The sequence below is a fragment of the Coniophora puteana genome, assembly GCF_000271625.1.
Source record: "Coniophora puteana RWD-64-598 SS2 unplaced genomic scaffold CONPUscaffold_10, whole genome shotgun sequence".
Taxonomy (NCBI): domain Eukaryota; kingdom Fungi; phylum Basidiomycota; class Agaricomycetes; order Boletales; family Coniophoraceae; genus Coniophora; species Coniophora puteana.
The window spans coordinates 1-22301 of record NW_006913062.1 but is presented as its reverse complement, the minus strand read 5'-3'; the positions used below and the strand labels follow the sequence as shown (position 1 = coordinate 22301).

At 50.8% G+C, this 22301-nt stretch overlaps 7 protein-coding genes across 7 annotated transcripts; 3 read left to right on the top strand and 4 right to left on the bottom strand.

Moving 5' to 3' along the window:
• Nucleotides 1–3095: 3095 nt before the first annotated feature.
• On the top strand, nt 3096–3473 carry CONPUDRAFT_36415 (uncharacterized protein; the record flags this gene model as incomplete). Its single annotated transcript, XM_007772897.1, has 1 exon — nt 3096–3473. A coding segment is annotated over one exon (378 nt), but the record flags the coding sequence as incomplete, so codon positions are not given.
• Nucleotides 3474–4513: 1040 nt separating this feature from the next.
• CONPUDRAFT_138540 (uncharacterized protein) lies at nt 4514–5452 on the top strand. Its single transcript, XM_007773004.1, has 3 exons — nt 4514–4567; nt 4627–4738; nt 4797–5452. Exons 2-3 carry the CDS (start codon nt 4650–4652, stop codon nt 5362–5364), a joined length of 657 nt encoding a protein of 218 aa, XP_007771194.1. The 5' UTR covers nt 4514–4567; nt 4627–4649; the 3' UTR covers nt 5365–5452.
• Nucleotides 5453–11366: 5914 nt separating this feature from the next.
• On the bottom strand, nt 11367–13136 carry CONPUDRAFT_74873 (uncharacterized protein; the record flags this gene model as incomplete). Its single annotated transcript, XM_007772964.1, has 5 exons — nt 11367–11699; nt 11981–12035; nt 12704–12897; nt 12936–13031; nt 13089–13136. The coding sequence occupies 5 exons, from the start codon at nt 13134–13136 to the stop codon at nt 11367–11369; spliced, it is 726 nt and encodes a 241-aa protein (XP_007771154.1).
• Nucleotides 13137–13882: 746 nt separating this feature from the next.
• CONPUDRAFT_156114 (uncharacterized protein) lies at nt 13883–15612 on the bottom strand (the record flags this gene model as incomplete). Its single annotated transcript, XM_007773003.1, has 10 exons — nt 13883–14071; nt 14128–14189; nt 14248–14428; nt 14488–14541; nt 14600–14643; nt 14716–14801; nt 14875–15004; nt 15080–15131; nt 15237–15315; nt 15476–15612. 10 exons carry the CDS (start codon nt 15610–15612, stop codon nt 13883–13885), a joined length of 1014 nt encoding a protein of 337 aa, XP_007771193.1.
• Nucleotides 15613–16445: 833 nt separating this feature from the next.
• Nucleotides 16446–17689, bottom strand: CONPUDRAFT_60560 (uncharacterized protein; the record flags this gene model as incomplete). Its single annotated transcript, XM_007772918.1, has 3 exons — nt 16446–16684; nt 16732–16950; nt 17029–17689. 3 exons carry the CDS (start codon nt 17687–17689, stop codon nt 16446–16448), a joined length of 1119 nt encoding a protein of 372 aa, XP_007771108.1.
• Nucleotides 17690–20642: 2953 nt separating this feature from the next.
• On the bottom strand, nt 20643–21051 carry CONPUDRAFT_156111 (uncharacterized protein; the record flags this gene model as incomplete). Its single annotated transcript, XM_007773002.1, has 2 exons — nt 20643–20809; nt 20940–21051. 2 exons carry the CDS (start codon nt 21049–21051, stop codon nt 20643–20645), a joined length of 279 nt encoding a protein of 92 aa, XP_007771192.1.
• Nucleotides 21052–21333: 282 nt separating this feature from the next.
• CONPUDRAFT_156110 (uncharacterized protein) lies at nt 21334–21910 on the top strand (the record flags this gene model as incomplete). Its single annotated transcript, XM_007773001.1, has 2 exons — nt 21334–21603; nt 21653–21910. 2 exons carry the CDS (start codon nt 21334–21336, stop codon nt 21908–21910), a joined length of 528 nt encoding a protein of 175 aa, XP_007771191.1.
• Between the last annotated feature and the right edge of the window lie 391 nt (nt 21911–22301).

The window sequence follows — 22301 nt, the reverse complement described above, 5'->3', positions numbered from 1 at the left end:
CTCCACGGAGGTGGAGCTGCCAGGGATGGGTCATCGAGAGGAATGGGAACGCATCACCGTCCCGTCTAGATAACGATACTGCTATATGAGTGTCCTCCAGCGCTAGACTCTTACTTTCGTGGGTTCACCGCAATTAGAATGCGGAAGTCTAGCGCTAAGGGACATGTATCTTCCATGGATCGGAGAATCGAGACCGTAACTCATGCCCGTGCGTCTAGGACAGTGAGTTGTGCTTCCTCGTAGGTCATGCGACTCTTTGTTACTTCTTGCGTGAGGGCGTAAAGACAATGTATGGCTCACAATGACTCATGCACAGGAAGTCTACATATGGTGTTCTCAGGCTCCGGGCGCTTAGAGCGTTTTAGGCGCTCGGACTTAACCGTTCTATTCATACTGCTGCCGCGGTATGTTGTACAGCATATGCAATGTGCATCGCTTTGTAAGACAACAGCAGCACTGGATGAGCTTCTGTGTATGTGCGGTGCTTGCTTTGTTTTCCACAAGGCGCTTGTTCGCAAAACATTGCTCGTTAGCGCCGAGTCGTATGCAGGCGCCTGAACATCGAACAACAGAAGCTCGGAAAAGAGATCGGAACATCAGTGTTACACTACAGCCTTTGGAGGCGCTGCTTTTGGGCAGCGTCGCAGGGATCCTCTCCAAAGATCCCCCGTAGATCTGTTCTCAAGCGGCTCCAAGGCACGGACTGGAGAAGCAGGACGAATCTGTCCTGTCGCCCGCCGATAGCCTTGGAAGGAGGGCGAGCCTTTGCATCCCTGGGCTACTAGTTAGACTAGCCCACAAAGACGAATGCGGAGCATTACCTGTGTAGGCAACTCTGCACCCAAAAGCTTAACTATGGCTAGATGGCGGCGTCGATGAGTCGGAAACATGTGCATGAATTATGCATCAATGTGTCCGTCAGCACAAAGGGTGCCGAGGGCCGTGACCGGCCAACAAGACTTGGGATACCGGAAACCATTTGTGGGGATGGGAGTTGATCTGGCCTAGATACTCATGCCGTCTTCATACGGCGTTTGATTCTTGAACTGCATGAATCCGAATAGGAAGGTCCTGCTATATCGATTGACTGTGGCGTTTGCGCTGGCCATTTGATCCGCGTACTCATTCATTTCCGCCAAACATAATTACACGACGCAGACTGCTGCGCGCGTCACCCTCATAGGATACTGAAGGTGGTCAAATGCAACAATCAGACCATATTCAACGTACGACACGGGTGAGCCTAGCCGCAGTATGATGCCGCAGACAGGATGGAATGTAGGACGCAGTTCCTTGGCTGAGGAGCCAGAAGCACCCGCAGTGCGGGCTTGCTCCTTCCCGAATAAGGTGTTAGTGCCATCAAGCGCCCTACAAAGTATGAGAAAAACAAGCTGACATTCGCCATGACCAGGTCGAGGGGCCCATCGCCCGCACCTTCTCGGCCAGTGGCGCTCGGGGGTGAACCGGAAGTGCATCGCGATTGACTTCGTATAGCAATTGTATATTCTGGACTCGGGTTGTGGAAAGCGGGATGGGGAAGTTACGAGAGAATGTGGGGTGACGGCCAAAGATAGATCGTATTGTTCCTCAGCGCCTACGGTAAATGCGAAGCTGCGGGGCGGTACTGGCGTTTAAATGACTCGCGCACTCTCGGCAGGGTCTGCGGGAATGCGCAGCCGATGACTGAAACAAGAAGGGGGCAGCCAACAGGGAAGACGTGGCAGAACGGCGAGCTTCTAAGGGCGCCAAGTGACGTCGCGTCGCGCAGCATCGTACGCTAGTCGGACGCGACGGACGCGGCACCCCATCTTGTCCGTAGCCCATCCATTGCGACGTTATCGGTTGCTCTTTCGGTGTATCGTAGTTTCTCGATTGTTCGAATACAGCACCTCCAGAGGGATAGATTGGGTGGGATGTACGCGTTTCTTCGGAACAACGCGGCAGCCATACGAGTGAACAAGATCCAACAAGATGCGGGGAGCTCATGATCCTATTCGCCCCCACATTGGTAGGCACAGGCGTAGAGACAAACATAGCGAGAACGAGCTTTAGGGGCAAGCATATGCAACAAGGGAGGGAGTTCCACGGTCTTGTTGGCCGCTTGTCACCTTTGCAAGAACTGATCCTGTGCGCCAAGTCGCCAAATAAATGTGGGCGCTTATGAGATACATAGACGGGGCATTCCAGAAGCCGGCCTGAGAGGGGGCGGAGGACGAAAAAGAGGGGGCTGGTCGACGACACATGCGGTATGGCGTGGAGCGGGAGGGCGGGAGGCTGTTCTAGACGACGGGCGCCAGGGGAAAGGTCGGGATGGGCGGTGCCGTGGATGCCTTATCGGGTAGTGTCGTCATGGATAACAACTGCAAAGCCAACAAAGACTGGGAAAAAAGCGCATCTTGTGCTGTAACTTGCTGTGCTTTCCCCTCGACGAGTAGCGCCCGTCCCTTCTCTTCAGCCAGACCGGGTGCCTAATTAGGGCGGCGGTTCACGCCCTAGCTTTGTTGCAAGGCAGTTCGAGTCAGCGATCTGCGGCGGAACGGTAAATCCACAAATCCTAGTCATTTCCTCTCCATCCTGTCAACGTTGACCGACTTCGGCTGCGGCTATGTCTGCCCATATCTGTCACCTAGCCCGACGTGGTATCGCGTTCTATAAAGCCCCTAGGTCCCCTCCTCCCCATCCCAATCCAACCAACCAGGGCAACCGCTCCCATCCACTCGCACACAGCTCTCCAGACCGCATATAACCAACCACCCTCGAACCCACAAGGTTCCTCAAGACCCAGCCCACCTCTCTTCATCATCACCACTTACCCCACACCACCCATTACAATGCCAGGAAAGCACGTCCGCTTCGCCGAGGAGGACATCATCTACTCCCCGGCCCCGTCCACGCCGTCGCCCACCTTCTCGGAGCTGTCCCTCCCATCCACCACCGGGCCCATCACTCCTCCCCAGAACACCTATGTTCCTCTCCCATCCGGCCCCGTATACATCCACCCCATGCTCGCGTACCATAACCAGCGACCATCACTCAACTACGACGCGTCTGCCTTCCCTTCCACTGCATCACTCAACTCGCACTCGTCACCCTCTGCTATCCCCGCACATGCCCTCCGCGAGCCCGCCACGAATCCACCTATGGCGGCTCTGACGCTCAAGTGCGAGATGCTACCATGGCAGCTCACCATCTGGCCCTCGGGTGGCGCTTCGGTCGTCACCGTGAGCGACGTCCTCGAGCAGCTATACCGCTTCCTCCGCCTCGGCGCCACCGCCGAGGAGTACAAAGCCCTGCCGTCGCAGGCACACCGTGACGCTGTCGCAGAGGCATACCGCGCGCGCTGCATGCGCGCCGGCGCCGCGTCGTTCGAAATCGAACGGCGCAAGGGGCTCAAGCGCGTCGATTTCCTCGTCGGGCACACCAAGTTTCTTGGGCTTATCTGCACCAAGCTGGGCCCGAACGTGTGGGCACTCCACTTTGGCCGCTCGTTCCCATAGGCGACGTCGTCGTCGTCTTCGGCCCCGCTTCTCAAGATACCCCCGATACCCCAGCCTCGCCGTGCCTTGCACTGCCCATATCATATAAATATTGTATTATCGACCTCTCGCATACGGACCCGCACGCATACAACCAGAAAAGCAAACATCGAACCCATGGACCTCTTTTACTGTAGCATTTCTCATGTCGCTTCCCCATCTGCATACCCCATACTCTCTCCATGATTCCTCCTTACGTTAGTGTTTTTCACGAGTTTCTGATCCAATCACGCCGCCATCACCATCCCATAAAAGCATAAACCCCAGTCAACGCAGTTACCCCATCGTCCCATTCAACCCATACCATGTATAGATAGATTAGTGTACCTTTCGGCCTTTCCTTGGTTTTCTTGTTCCTGCCCTAATCCTTTGGCAGCGTAGTCGTCGTCCTTCACGCATTGCAATGCTTTACGTAGCGTATACCACTTACGACGATCGAGATGTAGATGATAGAGCTACGCCTTTCTGATGAGAATTACAATGCCCATGATGCATCACACGGAATACAATGCGTGATCTATCCAAATCGCGAATCACTTGTCCAAACGTCAGAGTTGTGGGCGTCGCTGCACATGGTGCTCGATGCGCTATTGTAGTGTGGGGTACTAGGTAACCATCCCTGATGTTTGTTGTTGTCTCCCGTCTATCTCTGTTGTTTTGGCCAACGTCGTTGTTGACGACAGCCACTGATTGACTTGTTGTGTACCCTCGTTGTTAGCTGCGTTGGTCCAGTCCAAACAGCGTTGGTAGCGGAGGCAGATGGAGGCATATGGATGGGCACTGGCGTGTTGATCAAGTGCCGAGCCTAGACTTGTGGGTGCGAGCTAAAAATCTAATCTTATCGTATAGCCACCAAGGCACATAAATTGTTTCCCAGGCCTCGGAGTACGAAAATAAATTCAACTCCACCTCGGGGCTGGAGCCACTGGAATGACGGTCCGGCGCATGGATTGGATCCACTCGACCCCGCAGTTGGACTGAACTCATATTTGCGTCATAGGCTTCTCAAGAGGCATATAAGCCGGGATGAGGTGTGTAAATGCGTTACAATTCATCTCACATTCACGAACACAACCACCACTTTATCCAGTTTACTCTTCTCAAAAATACATTATGTCTAACCCGACGAACACGAATACGAATACGAACCCCACCACGAATACCTCTGGCGGTGCCGGCTCAGGAGTTGGTGGCAAGATCAAGTTCGTCTTCTTCCGTGGTGTCGCTTGCTCGTAGGCTGATCGTTGATTCATCTTATAGGGGTGCCTTCCAGGTTGCTCAAGGCGTCGGCGAGAGCCTCCGCGGCACTGTCCTCGGCGCTGCCGACTCGTCCATGGGACACGGCGACGCCCAGGCGAGGAACAGCGACATTGCGGCCAAGGGCCAGTCCCAGTACGCCGAGGGCATGAATCGCATACGCGGCACCGGCGCCAGCCAACAGCCCGCCAACACGGGCACCACTGGTTCAACCTATAACCCTCCGGCGAACCCCACCAACTCCACCAACGCCTTCAACTCGTCGACTGCGGACCCGAACGCTGGCTTCAACAGCGCAGGCGTGGGTCAGGGTGCCGGTTACGGGCACGGTACGGGCAACGTAGGTGCGGCGGGTGCGGGTCCAGCAGGCGACAGTACGGGCACGGGCGTCAACACCGGCGCTGGCGTGAGCGGCACGGGCACGGGTCCAGCTGCGCAGACGATGGCAAGTACGGGTGTTAACCCCGCTCAGCAGGGTGGGACGGGATATGGCGATGCCTCGAACGCAGGAAGGTACCCCGCCGAGCAGCAGAACTTTGACAAGAGCTCGCGCGACCCTTCGACGATCTGAGCGTGTGATGGTAGACGTGCATAACATTTGTAGCGATATTATAACCCAAGTGTAATCCTAGACGAATAATACCTCTCGTATGTAGACTTCAATCATAACGCTGTCGAGATACACTGCGATCTGCATGTAAAGCCTAAGTGACGTTATTTCGCATTAGTAACTTGAAGTAGCGCGTCGTGCGTCTCCGAATCACTTGTTCTTTACCTTCACTCCTCTTGTCAGCTTCAAGCCTGCATAGCTACTCTTCATCACGATAAACGCATGCTCAAGTCCACTCTCGCTGGCGCGACCCTTGTTACCTATCGTCTTAGCTCACGCGATGGCAACGCATCTTTGGGGCTCCGCATCACTTGCGCAAAGTAAGTATTGCCACTGCGTCCTCGACACCACACTATTAGTACTGCGCCTCATACACTAGCTCCAGATTCGGAACAATAGCCATCCTCGGCCACAGCTTGATTACCGATCTTCTTGAGGTATATCTTGCATATTGAGCTTCCCGTCCAAGGATATCATTCACTGCTTTGCTGATACTTGAACATCTCTGCGCCGTTACAGAATGGCAACACTAGGCTATCCGCAGTTGTGGTGTGCACTGCCCTTGTTCTAGTTCTATTGGTACTGTCGAAATGCTCAGACATCTTCCACGCGTCCGACCTATCCGACTCATAGCTAGGCTGCGACGACGATCATTCGAGTAATCGCCACTGTATGTCAATGCTCTTCTCCGTGTACCTCTTCGCCCATACTTGATGCTTGCATCGCGACTCAGAATTCCAGTATCCCTTTACAGCTGATGATCTCACGCACCGACACGTGTAAGCGTCTTGTCCATCGCTTTGGCGTTGCTCAGGCTTAGCTACGTGGTTACTCGAGGCTCTGCGCGGAGCTGCTTTGATCAAACAGAGCGTCTTGGCCAAAAAGGCGGTCCGAGGCCCCTCAAATCACGTCCAACGCCTTTGCTGGGACCATGGCAGCGAGGAACATGCACCTCTTGATATCTCGTGCGGAGACTAGTGAGGCAAGCTGAACGAAAAGAGCTATCCGACATTCGAAAAGATGGTATTGGATGGGAGTGATTCGACGATGTTTGGCAGCGAACGCGCGTTATCGTTCGTGCTGGCCCATCTTTGGTTTAGCCCTAGCTCTTAGGCTGCCCGTGCCGTTTGAGTTCGTAAGGCTCTACCCCGAAACACCGATTAGAGGGACGTCAACGAGCATCCACCCGAATCGAAAAAGGCTGAAACCTAGACTTTGTATGGACGAGAATAGGTGCCGTGTATGCCTATGGACTATTAATCGTATCTTCAAGCAGATGGTCGGCTTCATCACAGAAAGTGCGGCCGGACAATCGACCACTGTGGCCGTTGTCAGAACAGGGTTGACCTTATCATGCATTCTGAGAGATTACATTCATATACGAGCTCTTGTAAAATATATCGGAGGTCTGCAGAACTCGAATCGTGTCTGCAAGGCGCTGTGAAGTTCATGCTCGAATTGTAAAGCAATGCGAGATTTGTCTAAATGGGGTGTCATTTGACAAAACATCAAATTAGCTTGTCATTGTCATTCTATTTATGTCGCTACCTTGCCAGATTCGCATTTGTTTGATACGCAAGTACAAGACTACTCACACTCTGACAACGGGCTTGTACACGCTGGCGCACTACGCCGGGATAAGGTTAGGGTTAGTAACTCACGCGTGTACAGCTCATGTTCGCGGCAGTGAGTTAGGTGGGCTTTAGTTTTTGGGGCCGAATCCAACATGTGCTGTCAAAGGGAAGCCGCCCAGAACAAGTGTTCTGCCCAAGAGCGATTTCCTGTATGTGACAACGCATGTGGAGCGGTGAAGAAAACAACATGGACTCGAAAGAGAACATTGACACCGCCGCGAATTCATTTTCAGACTCCGATGACATATGCGGAAACTCTCCTATGTTCTCCTTGGCTGTGTTCGTGACCATCGCGTTCTTCGAAATTGATTATACATACCAAAAGCCAACATAGCACAGATTGATGACCCCATAATGTCGGAATGCGGAAGTAAACTGCTCCGATGACGGTTCGGGAGGTTCGGGAGAAGCAAGAGAAGCAGAGAAGCGGGAACGGGTGAAAGGACAGAAGGGCGTAGAAGAAGCAAAATGACTTTGGAATGCCAGAGCTTCTGGTACTTAAGAAACGGGTGTCTCTTGCCTGAATTCCTCTCGCCGCCAACCTTCTCCCCGTCATGAAGCACCCCCCCTCTCGCCACCTGTCGTCTCCCCATCACAACGACATCAGCGCCAAGGCTGCTGACAAGGACAGACTGCCTACCAAGGCAACAGATGTGCATCCTGGCCCTCAAACACAGTCCCCACACCCTCTCGTGCGTTTCTTCTGTCGTGTTTCCGAGTCTAACGCGCCTGTCATGTAACCTATTATTATTCTTATTATGGTATGTGCATTTCTCGCGCGCCTAGTCATGTACACCTCGCTTTGTATGTGCCTTATGCTCGCCTGCATTTTGTGTACTCCCTTGCATTGTCAGCGCCTACACTTCTCTTAATCATGTATTATTAATTTATTTCTGTTGTACATTAGTTGGGTTCAAAAATAATATGACAATGCAGGACAATAAGAAGTGTGCTATAAATTATAATCGTAAATTTTGGCTTGTAAGAGGTGTGATTAATATATGGCCACTGTACTCATGACGTTGCACTGGACACAGTCACTGTGCCACCTACAAAGGCCATAGTGCCTGTAAGCAGACCCAGCCTTGTAACATCACTCGGGTCTTGACACGGTCACTTCAACTCTTGTCAAATCCTCCTTGTCTTGTCAAAGCTGAAGCTACTTTGTTTGACTTGTGAGATACCCTAAGTCACTCCGGCTGCTGTGACCCCTGTAAGCAATTGTGGGCCTTATTGTCGACATGTAAGCCCAGCGCACTTTTAGTGATGCTTTTGTGTGTGGTTGTTTGGCTGCCAATCCCCTCTCTGCTCGCCTGTATCCCACGTGGGTCGTATTGAATGTAATTGTGGACATTATAAGCAAACAGCTAAGGGTATTAGGGTTAGATTAGGGTGTGGGTGAACAATTTCACAGGATCTGTGTGATTTTGGCACAATGACCTCCCTCAAAATGACATGATGACATTTTGAGGGTGCCTTTACACACCTTTGACCCCTCAAAACAACATGATGACATTTTGAAGGCGCCCTTACACACCTTTCACTCCCTCAAAATGACATGATGGCATTTTGAGGGTGCCTTTACACACATTTGACCCACTCAAAATGATGTCGTGACGTTTTGAGGACACTTTTACACACCTTTCACCCCCTCAAAATGTCAAGGTGTCATTTTGAGGGACAGCAAAAAGATACAAAACACAGTTTGAGTGTGTTTAATGCCCTCAAAATGACATGATGACATTTTGGGGGGAGACAAACTTCGCAAAACACAGTTTGGGTGTGCCTAATGCCCTCAAAATGACATGATGACATTTTGAGGGCACCTTTACACGCATTTGACCCCCTCAAAATGACATGATGACATTTTTGAGGGCGCCTTTAGACACCTTTCACCCCCTCAAAATGTCAAGGTGTCATTTTGAGGGGAGACAAAATTTGCAAAACACAGTTTGTGTGTTTAATGCCCCCAAAATGACACGATGACATTTTGAGGGCGCCTTTAGACACCTTTCACCCCTCAAAATGTCAAGGTGTCATTTTGAGGGGAGACAAAATTTGCAAAACACATTTTACTTCTGTTTACCTCCCCCAAAATGACATGATGACATTTTGGGGGGTGAAACTGTTACAATTTGCCACTCGCTTAGATTATCAGTTGTACTCCATTCACTCTACTGAGCTGTTGTTTGTTTAGCTTCAACAGAAACAACACTGCTTGTTTGCAAGTGGGCTCCCCAAAATGTCAGTGTGTCATTTTGGGGGAGGTTGTGCAGGTCCAAAGGCTTCAGCATTGCCATCATTGTACAGAAGTCTTTCGAGATTTAGCTGAACAAGAAGGAAAATGGCTTTACGCTAGCACAACACCACTCTCCTACCCAGATGGACGGTCGTGTAGTGTCGCACTAATCCCAGTCACTAGTACTATTATTAATTCTAATTACTATATAAGGTTAATCTCTGACCCGATTATGAAAACTTTTGAGCAATGACTACACAACTGACCCTCTGGGGGAAATTGCAGGGGCCGGCATGCTCAGCAGGCTCTGGCTATATCTATATAAAGAATCCTGAGCCGGCCAACATGACCAAGTCTTCCAGCAGTTATGTCTTTTGTTGATGAGTCCTCGCACTTCCTCCTTCATTTTTGTTCTCTAATTTTGATTATTCACATGTATTTGTCTGTGAAGTACATAGCATTGTTGTATCAGTGGCCAAGCAGCCAGCTCAGAGTGCACAATTTGGACATAGCTGAGCCAGCTGAGCATGCCAGCCCCTGCAATTTCCCCCAGAGGGTCAGTTGTGTAGTTGGCGCTCAAAAGTTTGTGATTGGGTCGGAGATTAAACCTTATATAGTAATTAGAATTAATAATAGTACTAGTGACTGGGATTAGTGCGATGCTACACAACCATCCATCTGGGTAGGAGAGTGGCACAACACATGTCCCTTCCCTCTGACATGTCAGAACTACAACTAGTATTTGACCCTTTATGGCTTTATTGGTTCAACCAGAAGCCTCCTTTACGGTGATGTTCCTCTACAAGGTCTACAAGTAAACACCGCCTTCACACATCTACACAGGCGCTAGGTACCTCAGTAGGTAGTATCAGTGTCTTACACATTCACGCACTCATGTGGCTCCGCGTCCATCGCACTGAGCCATGTACATAGCTTACATAGCCGTTCTACATTACCATGGGACTCGGTGTCAGATTTACGTCTAGTATTCGACCCTTTACGGCTTTATTGGTTCATCCAGAAGCCTCCTATACGGCGATGTTCCTCCTAGAGGTCTACAAGTAAACATCGCCCTCATACGTCTATTCAGGCGCTTAGTATCCCGTTGGTACTTTAAGCGCTTATGCACTCGTGTGGCTCCGCGTTCATCGCATAGGGCCACGTTCTGCTTACGTAGCCGTCCTGCATTACCGCGGGATTTGGACTGTATAGTAGTTACGAATACGGTAGTGACTTCACACGCTCCTGTCATATATATACAGTTGCTACCATGAATATCATCTAAGTCTTCTCTCTCCACCGAACAACTACCATTGTCAGCTATCAGCCTAACCAGCTACCTACTCAACCTTCAACACTAACTGCCCGGTGAGTTCGCGCTTTCATAGACTTCCTAGCTATACTCGCGTTGATCCTTTGTCACTCGGACTATATAGCATCACAAATACGGTAGTGACTTCACATGCTCCTGTCATATATATACAGTCACTACCATGAATATCAACCTTAGTGTCTTTCTATCCCGAACAACTATCATTGTCAGCAACCAGCCTAACCCGCTACTAACTCAACCTTTAACTAACACCCGGTGAGTCTGTGCTGTTATAGACTTCTATGCTATACTCGCGTTCGATCTTTGACATGACATGCAGAGCATCTTGTTTGCAGATATAGGTGTGTCCACTGCAGTCACCCCGCAGCCTTCAAGCCTAATGTCTTCATTCAGATACTCTTGGTGGTAACCTTCCAGCTGTCCATATCCTGCCCAGGCTCTAAGAGGTGCATCCTGTATAGTTTTCAACATCAAATCACCGTGCAAATAATGATGAACACAGGCATACCCCAATAGATGAGCCCTGTCTGTTTGAGCTAGGTTCTGTAACCACATGCTTGTGCGCTGCTGGCTCAAGTACATGGAGGAAGGAGTTCCAGGCTTTTGTTGCTCTCGCTGTCAGCAATGAAGTGAATGATATCTACAAGGACAATACCTTCATCACGCACATGACTTTACTACCACTGCTTTTACGACTGTGCTAACTTCATGTTTTCCTTAGGTTCTTTCACACTGGCAGCTGTGAGTTTATGGACTCTCACTTGGGTTCCATTGACTTATATTCTCTGTAGCAGAGGTGCACAAGCTCCTCGTTTTGCTGAGCCCACTGTGGGTTACCAGTACCTTTAGAGGAGATGCCTCTTGGAAACATCTCATCAATGAGTTCTCTCAAAGGCATCAAACTGATGCACTTGGGTACAATGAACTCCACCTGTTGCCCTATGGGTGTCATCCCCGGCAGGATCATCAACTGTAATGTCAACCTGACAATGTGTAGGCTGATCTCCCGTCTCCCAAAGTGCGAGGTAGTATTGCCAAATTGCGCCTCGGTGACATACTTCACGCCGCCGTCAAAGTCCACAGCACCATTCTATTGGTTGCTGTATGGACACACTATTGGCGTCGAAGATACACAGCAAGACTTCCGGGGGTAAGGTCTGAAACTGACGCCGTTGCGTTGGGATGAGTGCATACATGTTCTGTTGCCCAAGGAGGCGCGCTAACGAGAAAGAGGCTGATTGTAAGATGGTACTGGGCCATGATCGTTTGCGTGGCAGCAGCATAACTTCGTTGATAGGACGTGTACATTTCGTCTGCATAAGTGCATTCAGTGAAAAAAAGGATACAATTCCTTAGATTGTGGCTACTTACCAGCGTCTCCTTGCCGCTAGAATGAGTTTGGGCCGGCAGCTGAGTGCACACCAGACTATCAAGGCTAAGAGCGCGTTGAACCTGTGATAATAGTTAGCGCGGAACGATATCTACAGCCTGCAGATGTACGTGCTGTTGAACTACCCAGTTATGTGTGCACTTTTGAACATCATTACTATTGGGGAACTCAAATCTCTCGGTAAGAGCAAGCAAGTGATATCGAATCGTTAGCGGCTTACCTTGACAAAGGATGAACGCGAGTATAGCTAGGAAGTCTATAAGAGCGCGAACTCACCGGGCTGTTAGTGTTGAAGGTTGAGTGAGTAGCTTGGTAGCTGGTATGCTGATGATGGTAGTCGTTCGGTGGAGAGAGAAGACTTAGATGATATTCATGGTAGCGACTGTATATATATGACAGGAGCGTGTGAAGTCACTACCATATTTGTAAAGCTATATAGTCCGAGTCCCACGGTAATGTAGGACGGCTACGTAAGCTACATGACGTGACTCATGCGATGAACACGGAGTCACACGGATGCAATGAAGGCGCTAATACTACCCATAGGATACCTAGCGCCATGTAGACGTGTGCAGCGGTATTTACTTGTAGACCTTACAGAGAAGGAATACCGCGTAGTGCGAGGGCTTCTGGATGAACCAATAAAGCCGCAAAGGGTCGAATACTAGACATAATTCTGACATACCTGTTGCTTGGTTGCCCACCGAAGGACTCCATCGCTGAGAAGGAACTCATTGTTCTGTTGCTTTGGGGGGCTCGTCCTGTTGAGCTTGGGTCGTTGAGAAGGGCTTTTGGAAGGGCTCTTGCTTGTATGTTTAAGTTCCTGCTTGAGCTTCATCTGTTTCGGGGTTTGATCACCATCATGAAAGCTGGCCCTGCGCTTCCTCTGCAGGCGGTGCTATGAGCATGAGTTGAAAGAGATGTAACCAGACTTACGGCAGGGGCTGCCTTGTCAGAAGTCCCTCCAGGTTGTAAGATATCGTCATTGATGGGCGTGCTGACGGGCGTGCCTAGGGCAAGTGAGTGGAAGAACTGCAAGCGGGGTTAGTTTCTATGGGATACAGTGCGCATATGCAGTGATAACTATACCCTAATTGCATCAGTTGATGTCTTCACAATCTTGGAGAAAAAGGACATTGTTTTGGAGAGGTTGAGAAACGTTCAGAGACGAGAAGTTTGATGTTTCGCATGTGGAAAGAAGGTCGGGTTGTACAAAGATCAAAGAAGGGAGAAGTCTTTAAATATGTGTAGTGAGCACAGCGTGATGATTACGGGTTCACAATAGTGTATTGATGGAACGTATGCCACGGTGCGTCTTTTGTTTCTCGGTTTGCACGGGTAACTATTCATATTTGTTCGAGTATCTTCGGCGCCTATTCCATCGTGACCGAACAGAGGCCATCAGAGGAGTATCTACGCCGCCAGCGACGGGTGCAAGGACAGTTGCTCTAGACATAACAAAATGGAGAAAATGTTCTATTGTGCAACCATGTCAGGACACGATACAATTACAGGGGTGGAGTGAACTCACCGCAGTGGATCCCCGCTGTGCCCGGGACTTCGGACCTCGGCACCGGGGAATGTGGATGGTGTGGTGGGGTATCATATGCGTCACCAACACTTGGTCATTAACAGGATATCAAGTCATATACATGTATAGAAACATGAGGGGGGATGGGGAGAGCTATCAATACAAAAATCGGGGGGTCGTAATCATGAACAAGTCCGGTGTCGTGACAATGGGATAACCGAGGAACTGGGAATGAGACGCAATGTGGTATCCGCCAGAAGAGATCCAGAAACAAAGAAAGAAAGAAAGAAGGGTATTGGCCGATATACAAGTTCATAATTCATAACTCGCCACACCAATGGTTCCATTCACCTTAGCCATCTGAGGTGAAGGAGCCAAACGACTCAGTCTTGATTGGTTGTATTGTGGAGAAAGGACTGTCGGTCGACTGAGGCAGGATACTGAAGTTGATATTGGTGCCAAGAGCAGGAGTACCTTCCTCGTAGAGTCTACGCGCTGCCTCGTATTTGAGCTTCTCCTGTTCGGCTCGAGCCAAAAGCGGCTGCAAGAAATGGGTATTAGATCACATTCACAAAAGGACAAGACATCGACCCTCACCTTATGCTCATCGCCAGCCGTGAGAACACTCTGCTTCATCATCTCTTGCTTGTTGCCGAAGACTTCGCGGACGAGTGCAGGATCCGAGCGGATGTGTTTGCAAGAACATGAAATATGCACTCAGAGGTTTCTTGGGCGTGTTTGGGTCCTTGAGGTTGCTCTTGCGAGACTTGCTGGCCTTGCGCTGAGCAGTGCGATAGGCATTCTCTCGCTTGATATTGTCTGGAGTGAGCGTCTTCATGTATTCGGTGTTCTGGCGCTCGCGCTCCTGCTTCAGTGCTGCAGACTTGTGTTTGTAAGGCTTTAGGGTATCAACAATTAGCCATGTCGATAGACAATTAGTACTGATGATAGGCTTACCTCTTTCTCTGCAGCGCTGAGCTCCGCGTACTTGTGACCGGCTTCCTTGGCTGCCTGAGCAACGTTCAGCTTCCGCGTGCTACTCTGCTGATGACGTTGGATCCAATCCAACGGAAGGCGCAAGCCTAGGCGGCTTCAGGACAGACATCTGGAGAGCTAGGGCGTAGTTATGAGTCAAGTGATAACGCGAATATGATCATGGGTTGCGTACAGATGATATCCACGTACTCTTGACCAGCTTCCTGGGCTGCCTGAGGGACATTCGGCCAAGCTGTTTCCCAGCGAAGATCAGGCGCTGCTGGTCAGGGGGATTTCTGTGGTAATGTGGATAGTCAGTAAGGGTGTGCGAATGGATGTTGTAGTCCGAGAGAGTGCGCTGATCCGAACGTGAAAGCTGAGGTGGAGGTGACGGGGATGATGACAGGACCAGGGAGGGCATACTCATGGGGAGGCAAGAGAGAGGGGGCGGCGATGGAAATGGCATTGCCGTTGAGTGAGGTGGAAGGAAGTGAGGAAACTGCTGGACCATGAGCAAACAACGGCCAAACACAAATTGAAAAGAAAACACACCTAGTGCTGAACAACATCTAACTAAACCCGGAGCTATTGAGCGATGCTGAGGAGGAGGCGATGACCTTGATGATCTGTAAGGCTATGATCACAAGGATAAGGATGCGTCAGTACGGATGGAGGATGGATACACAGCATGTACTCATCCGAGAAGTCCGATGTGACGCGCTTGCACTCACGCGACGTGCAAGGGGGATCCAAATGAGGGCAGCGCCGAGATTGGCAAATGTCTTGAGATAACAATGCAGAGCGGTTAGACTGCAAGATGGGATCGTTGAAAGGAACAGCATGCAGCGGAGGTGGTGAAAGACCTAAGCCAGTATGGAGACGATTAGCTAGTAAATGGGCTGAGGGGTGGGTAAGATCTTACCTCAAACAAGAGAGCTTCAGCGAGATTGTCTACCCCGACGAAGCGAACAAGCGGCCATTGACGATGGGGGGAGACAACGTGAGGGAGGCCCCCAGCGCGTCGGCGAGGGAGGTGGCACCGGCACCAGGGGCAATGAGCGGGTTGAGGTGCGGGATGGTGGTGAGATGGTCGGAAAGAAGGGGCATGGGAACCCACTTGAGAGTTTGATATAGTAAATTGCGATGAGGTACAGCCACTCACCCAATTGGGTGAGTGGCTGTACCTCCACGCGAGGTGAGGCACAGCCACCCACTGATCAGATCACAGGGGGTTGACGAGAATTTGACAACAGGAGCTGGGGAACCTGGTAGGGGTTCGTCACAATGTCATTTGTATCGTGGTAGTACAAAGTACATGTATAGAGAGCAAAGGAGGATCAAGCGAGGATAGGTGTAAGATACAAAGTACACGCATAGCAGGCACATAATATGGTGCAGTCTTTTCAGTACACAAATCCCATGCCCGAGGTGAAGTTAGAAATCCTGTTGGCATATGTAAGTTTACGTTGATGCATTGCGTTGAGTATACATACCTTCGAGAGCGGTTTGAGGATGATCCTTCCACTTGTCCACCTCTTGCCGATAGCATGGCACAGAGGATTTGAAGCAGGCACAACGGTTAACAACTTGGCTAGGTCCTCCTTCCAGAGGGAAGCACCAAACGCAGCATAAGGCGCAAAAGGGTCCAACTTGCCTTCGTTGAGAGGCATGAACTGTTGCACAATGAAAAAAATGTCTCAAAGGCTGGGGGCGGATTGCTTATTGGAGCCAACACATAGGATCTCCTTGATCGCCGTGGGCACTTGATCACCTAAACCAACCGTAAAGAAAATCTGACTATTCGAATGCGAAGAGCTCGCAGTTGCGAAACTGAATCCGTTGAGGGTGTACCTGGAATGGACCAGAATCTTTTCCGGGAGCGCTTTGAGGTGCGCTGGGAAGTCAAGATAAGTGTCAGCGTCACTCCATGCTTGCCTCAATCATGCGGGAGAGACGATGGAACACCCTGATGCGACTTGGGACTTGGAGCGCTCAATGGAGTCGCTGCTCATGATGGTGCGTATGTCGGTCATGAGCGTCCCGCCCTGATAAAGGCCCCAGCAGCGCTCCAGAACCGGTGAGCACTGCTGCAGAAGTGCAGGGCAGCACGGCTGTTGTAGGAACGCTTTGGCGTTTGATGCTGTACAGAATGTCTCGAGCATCATTTTCTCGAGCATCCCTGCAGCCGTCTTGAGAAACAAGAAATGGAGAGACGCGAAAGCGTACCTATTTTGTGATTGGTGTTCACCTGTTGCAAGATACCTATCAACCGTTCAAAGGGGAACATCCACCAGCCATGCATGGGCCCGTATCTTAGCAAGAACTCGCCAATATGAAGGGAAGCATGGTGGTTGGGTCGCCAGGAGTAACGCGGGAGGGCTTGCGCGATGAAGCGCAGGTAGGCTTGCATGTGGTGGGTGTAGTTGCATGCATGCTCGGCAGTAACTCAGTGGGATGTTGCATAGCATACGGCGATGGCTAAGAGGAAGGTTGCGTGGAGCAGCAGCTCCTTTCTGTCCGTACTAGCATCTGGGAGAGTGTGAGTCCATGTCCACATGAGAGCGACGGGCAGTTTGAACTCAAGGCATGATTGCCATTGATCAGCCTTCAGCTTGCCGTGGCCGGGACACCCCAGGTTCTTCGGGGGACCACGACACCATGGCGGGGCGACGACGTCTTGTATAACCGACCAGATCCCCGCCAGCTCAGCTCGAGTCAACCGCAGCACCACGCCCTCATCCTCGGAAGGTAATGCATATTCTTCGACCAGCTCTTCTCCTAACACATCCTCGAGAGGCGTATAGTCGAGTTGTGGCAAAGAGTGCAAGCTATGCGGAACACCTTTGTTCTGTAGATGCAAATGTAGTAAGAAAAAGTGTGAGGGAGCTTTAAGACTACGCACGAGTAACACTTCAATGAACACTTTTTTTTTTGGCTTCTTACCGCCTTCTCCTTCGACAACTAACCCCCGCTGGTCTGCCACCTCAGCCAGTTCACGTATACAAAATCTTGCCAGTTGGGCATGCGTCGGGTTACTTTGAAGGATCTTCCTGCACTTCTGCATTTTCTTCACGTCAAGAGGCTCGAGCGGAACAACGTCCCCTGCACCAGCGCCCTCGTTCTCGTGGATCCCCATGATATCGCGAAAATGGACGTGCACTACGCCAAGGAAGAGGTTATGCATGCCATCGACGACCATCAACTTGGTGGGATCCCAGTACGGCAGCCGTAAAAGCTTGCTCCAACGTACACCGGTCTTCGCAAAGAGTTTTGATTGATTGGTCTTCGTGCTAGCATCTCTCCACCCCTCCGCGGCTGCGATATGATCCAGACATGTACGTTGCGTCCAACCGGAGATGTTGAAATCCCCGAGCTGATGTTTACAAATCCAGCAAAACGCACAGGTGTGATGACCTGCAATGCCTGCGAAACCGCTGACTTTCCTGCTGGCATGCAAGTTGTTCACAGAGACTGCGAGCGCGGACCGAGCTAAATGCCCATCCGGATGCACTTCCATTGCGGAGTACCAGGTACCACGCTCCCATGCGGGCAACAACTGGTCAATGACAGGTGATACAAAGTGGTTGATCTCCTCCACGGTAGTCTCCCTTGGGCCGGGGATAATTCCTGCGAGGAACATGTTCTTGGCTTTATATCGTAGGCTAGGGGGGAGATTGAGACAAGCGAGTGAAATGGCACTGACAGACACAGTCTTGCCCGAGGTCTTGTTCATGTACGGATTGAACCAGTTGATGGAGAGACTCCACATGAGACGAAGCTCGGGCCGCTTGAATCTGTCTAAGAACGGCTTGCCATCCGGCCCAGGGAGCTTGCTAAGACACGACCTGTCTTTGATGTCTCGCAACTCCTCCTGCACGCTGAACACGGTCCCTTTATCCACACCCTCTATGCCCTTCCTGCTGAGAAGATTGCTGACAAACTGGTTGAAATTGTTGACGCAGAAAGGGCGGATCGGTAGATTGGCTGCGGAGTGCGAGCCGTGCCCAGCCGTACGGAGAAGAGGTACTCCGCACTGACGAGTTTCACGTCAAAATTGGTGCATCTGCTGACATGTTTCAGGGTAACGTAGGCCTTTGTTGTCAGTGGGTGGGTGAAGGAAGGAGCATTCGGGGCATGCAGCGTATTGGCGAAGGCGAGGCTTGAGATCGAAGAGGGCGTGAACCGTGCGCAAGTCAGTCGGCAGTGTTTGAAGAACTTGAGACTCGCAATAGCTTAGTTTGCGAGGGGTTTGGCCTGCAAATGGGTTGGTGAAGGTGGTTCGGATCTGAAAGCGCTGTAGTGCAAGTGTCACATTGCACCATGTGCGGGTAGCGTGTTCGAAGAGATTTAAGACGAGGACAAGAAACATGGAGAGGAGGACCAGAGGGTTGATGCCCGGTAGTTTCTCGGTGTACCATCATTCTATACAAAATATTTTACCAAGCGCTTGGTTGACCAAGAAAAAAGACGTACTAGTGTTGACGATGACGCTTGGGGAAACTACTTCATCGGACTGTGACTCGAGAATGTGATGATTATTGCAAAGCAAACCAATATATTCCTTGATGTTTGCTGAGATGGAAAGATGCAAGGCATCAACGGTAGGGTTGTCTGACGGCGAGCAAAGAAGTTGAGACTGTAGGACATCCATCGCCCACATGTCATCAGCCGCGAGATGGGATAATGCTCTGCTGTGGACAGACTCCTTGTCTAGCCCCTGGAGTATCGCTTCTGTACTGCCCATCCATCAAAAGAGTTGATGATGTAGGCAAACAAGTTCGGCGTAGGTGTTGGATAAGGTGGCATTCTCCCCAAAGGTTTGAGGCAGTACATCCAGGTACGAGTGATCCGCATCCGTATGAGGGTCCCGGAGCGATTGGAGCGAAGGCGAGCCCGGATATTGACTTCGAGGGTCATCAAGGACGAGATGGTGTACAGCCTCAATGAGAGAACCATCTTCTGAAGGTGTCTCGTCAAGGTTGGCGGCGTCTAGGGCGCTTACAAGCGAGGACGGGTCGTTGTCCGGGTGCAAGGTGTCCGACTCCGAGATGTCGGATAAATTCGTGGAGGAGTGATACATTGAAACGAGGGCGGATGAGAGGCCATTTACACATGAGTTACGGTCTTCTTATAGGTGTAAGTCAAGTCCACTGTTGCCGTAGACGATCAGTATGGGTACAAGGGAAGGAAACGTAGAAACAAGACATACCGACGTTGTAATCAAGACATGCAACTGCACAGCTTGGGCGGTATCTCGGTAACGATGCGATATAAGGCTTTTGCCTCAGAAAGTCAGCATAGGTACAAGGGAAACAAATGCAGGAACAAGACATACCGGTTTCGTTATCAGGACACGCTCCAATTGAACAGCTTGAGTGGTATCTTAGTGACGATGCAGTACAAGGCCGACGTGGATTGACTGAGCAATCCTGCAGCGTTTTTACATAGTACTTGTATTGTAGAAGAAGTTCATTTTTATCCCACAGCGTGATTACATAGTACTTGTATCGTAGAAGAGCGACATGAACAAAAGCGGAGGCTAGATGTGACGAGCATGGGGACATATGCAAGGAAAGGCCTTCCGAATGTTGTAGTCCAAGAGGATGCGCCGCTCCGAACGTGAAAGCTGAGGTGACAGGGACGAGGACGGGACGAGGGAGGGCATACTCATGGGGAGGCAAGAGGGAGGAGCAGAAGGACATAGCAAATCTGCTGGGCCATGAGCAACAACGGCTGAAAACAAATTGAAAAGAAAACATACCAGGTGCCGAACAAAGTCTAGCTAAACCCGGAGCTGTCCAGCTATGCTGAGGAGGAGGCGACGATCTTGATGATCTGGGTAAGGCTACAATCGTGAAGATAAGGATGTGTTAGTACGGATGGGGGATGAGTATGTGGCGCATACTCACCTGAGGAGCCCGACATGACGCGCTCGTGTGACGCGCGAGGAGATCCAAACGAGGGCGGCGCCGGGATCGGCGAATGTCTTGAAATGACAATGCATGGCGGTTAGATTGCGAGAAGGGATTGCGAGAAGGACGGGATCGTTGAAAGGAACAGGATGCGGCAGCGGGGGTAGTGAGAATGCAAGTATGGAGACAATTAGCTAGGTAATGGGCTAAGGGGTGCAAAAGATCTTACCTCGACGCTGGAGAACGACGATCGACGATGGGGGGAGACGACGCGAGGGAGGCCCCCAGCGCGTCAGCGAGGGAGGGGGCGCCGGCACCAGGGGCAATGAGCGGGTTGAGGTGTGGAATGGTGGTGAGATGGTCGGAAAGAAGGGGCGTGGGAACCCACTCGACTGATTGATATAGTAAATTGTGAGTGGGTACAGCTACCCCCCATATTGGGTGAGTGGCTGTACCTCATCACGATTTACTATATCAAACTCTCAAGTGGGTTCCCACGCCCCTTCTTTCCGACCATCTCACCACCATCCCGCACCTCAACCCGCTCATTGCCCCTGGTGCCGGCGCCGCCTCCCTCACCGACGCGCTGGGGGCCTCCCTCGTGTCGTCCCCCCCATCGGATTATAGCATCCATGGGGCTACAACGTCCAGGATGCACGCTCTCCGACTACAACACCCATCAGCACAACAAAGTTACCATGGGGACGGTCAGCTGCTTTTCTGTAAGCAATCCACCAATACGGTACCAATCCGCACAATAACAGAACAATAACCATAGATTGAACTATTCTGTTGTCTGCCCTCAAAAGGTGGACGCTACCCCTGCTTTTGCAGTTGCCCACCCTTTGTATGTTGTCTTCCTTTCTCTGACGAAGTGTTACTCGAGCTGACCGTTCGTTTAAGCTGAACCTTTGCCATGGCTGAAGGCGGCGACCCACCCGTTCGCAGACAGTACCCACCTCTCACCTCGACCCAATCCTTTCTTGTTGAACATCTACTCTTTTTCCCCAGCCTTACATACGAGAGAGTGTTCCCCCTCGACGAACCGAAATCCTCCGCTGGCATTTTGCCACCCGTAGCTTCCCGTATCCCGAAGCCCAAGGGCGAAGCAACACATATCGGTTGTGGTGGATATACCCTCCGGGAGGCACTCACTTGGTCTAGCGATCAATATGAGGGCGTAAAGGTACGTTCTTCATCTGACTGCCATTGTCGTCCTATTGACGGTAGTCCAGAAACATGTACAGCAGCTCACCAAGAAACACCTCAATGTGCATGAAACCTTCAGCACCCAAAAGACGGAGGACTTGGCCAAAGTGTTCGCTGAGGTGGATCATTTTCCCATAATCAACCGGTTCTTAGCCGATACTTCGCACCTGCAGGCCAAGGAAGTGTATGCTGAGCTTGATCAATATGAGGGTGATTGGGTCGTATCTGACTTTCTCCGCATTTACCTCAAAAACTCCAAGGCTAGAAAGAAGGCAGGCAGATAAGAGAATCGGCTGAAGGAGATACGGTCGTGATGTTACCACCCACGTTACAATAGCTTACACACAATTGCCGTTATACAATACCGAGAAATGGATGATTGTACTATGGGGGGGCAGGCTGCTAGGATACTCTTCAATTGTGTTGTCTGTCCGTATTGTTTTCTTGCTTGACGCCAGCAAGCGCCTTCGCTTGTATATAAGCACCCCCGGTGCTTCAATCTCGTCCTGTTCATACGAAAATGCCCGTACTATACCCATATTTTGATATATTATTGAAAGTCGGGCATGTCCAAAAATTCTGAAACTTGGGGGTCTTATAGTACCCTATGGGTGTACCCCAATGCCCAAGTTTAAAGGGAAATCGGCGGTTCCGTTTTTGAGCTACCACCCCCCC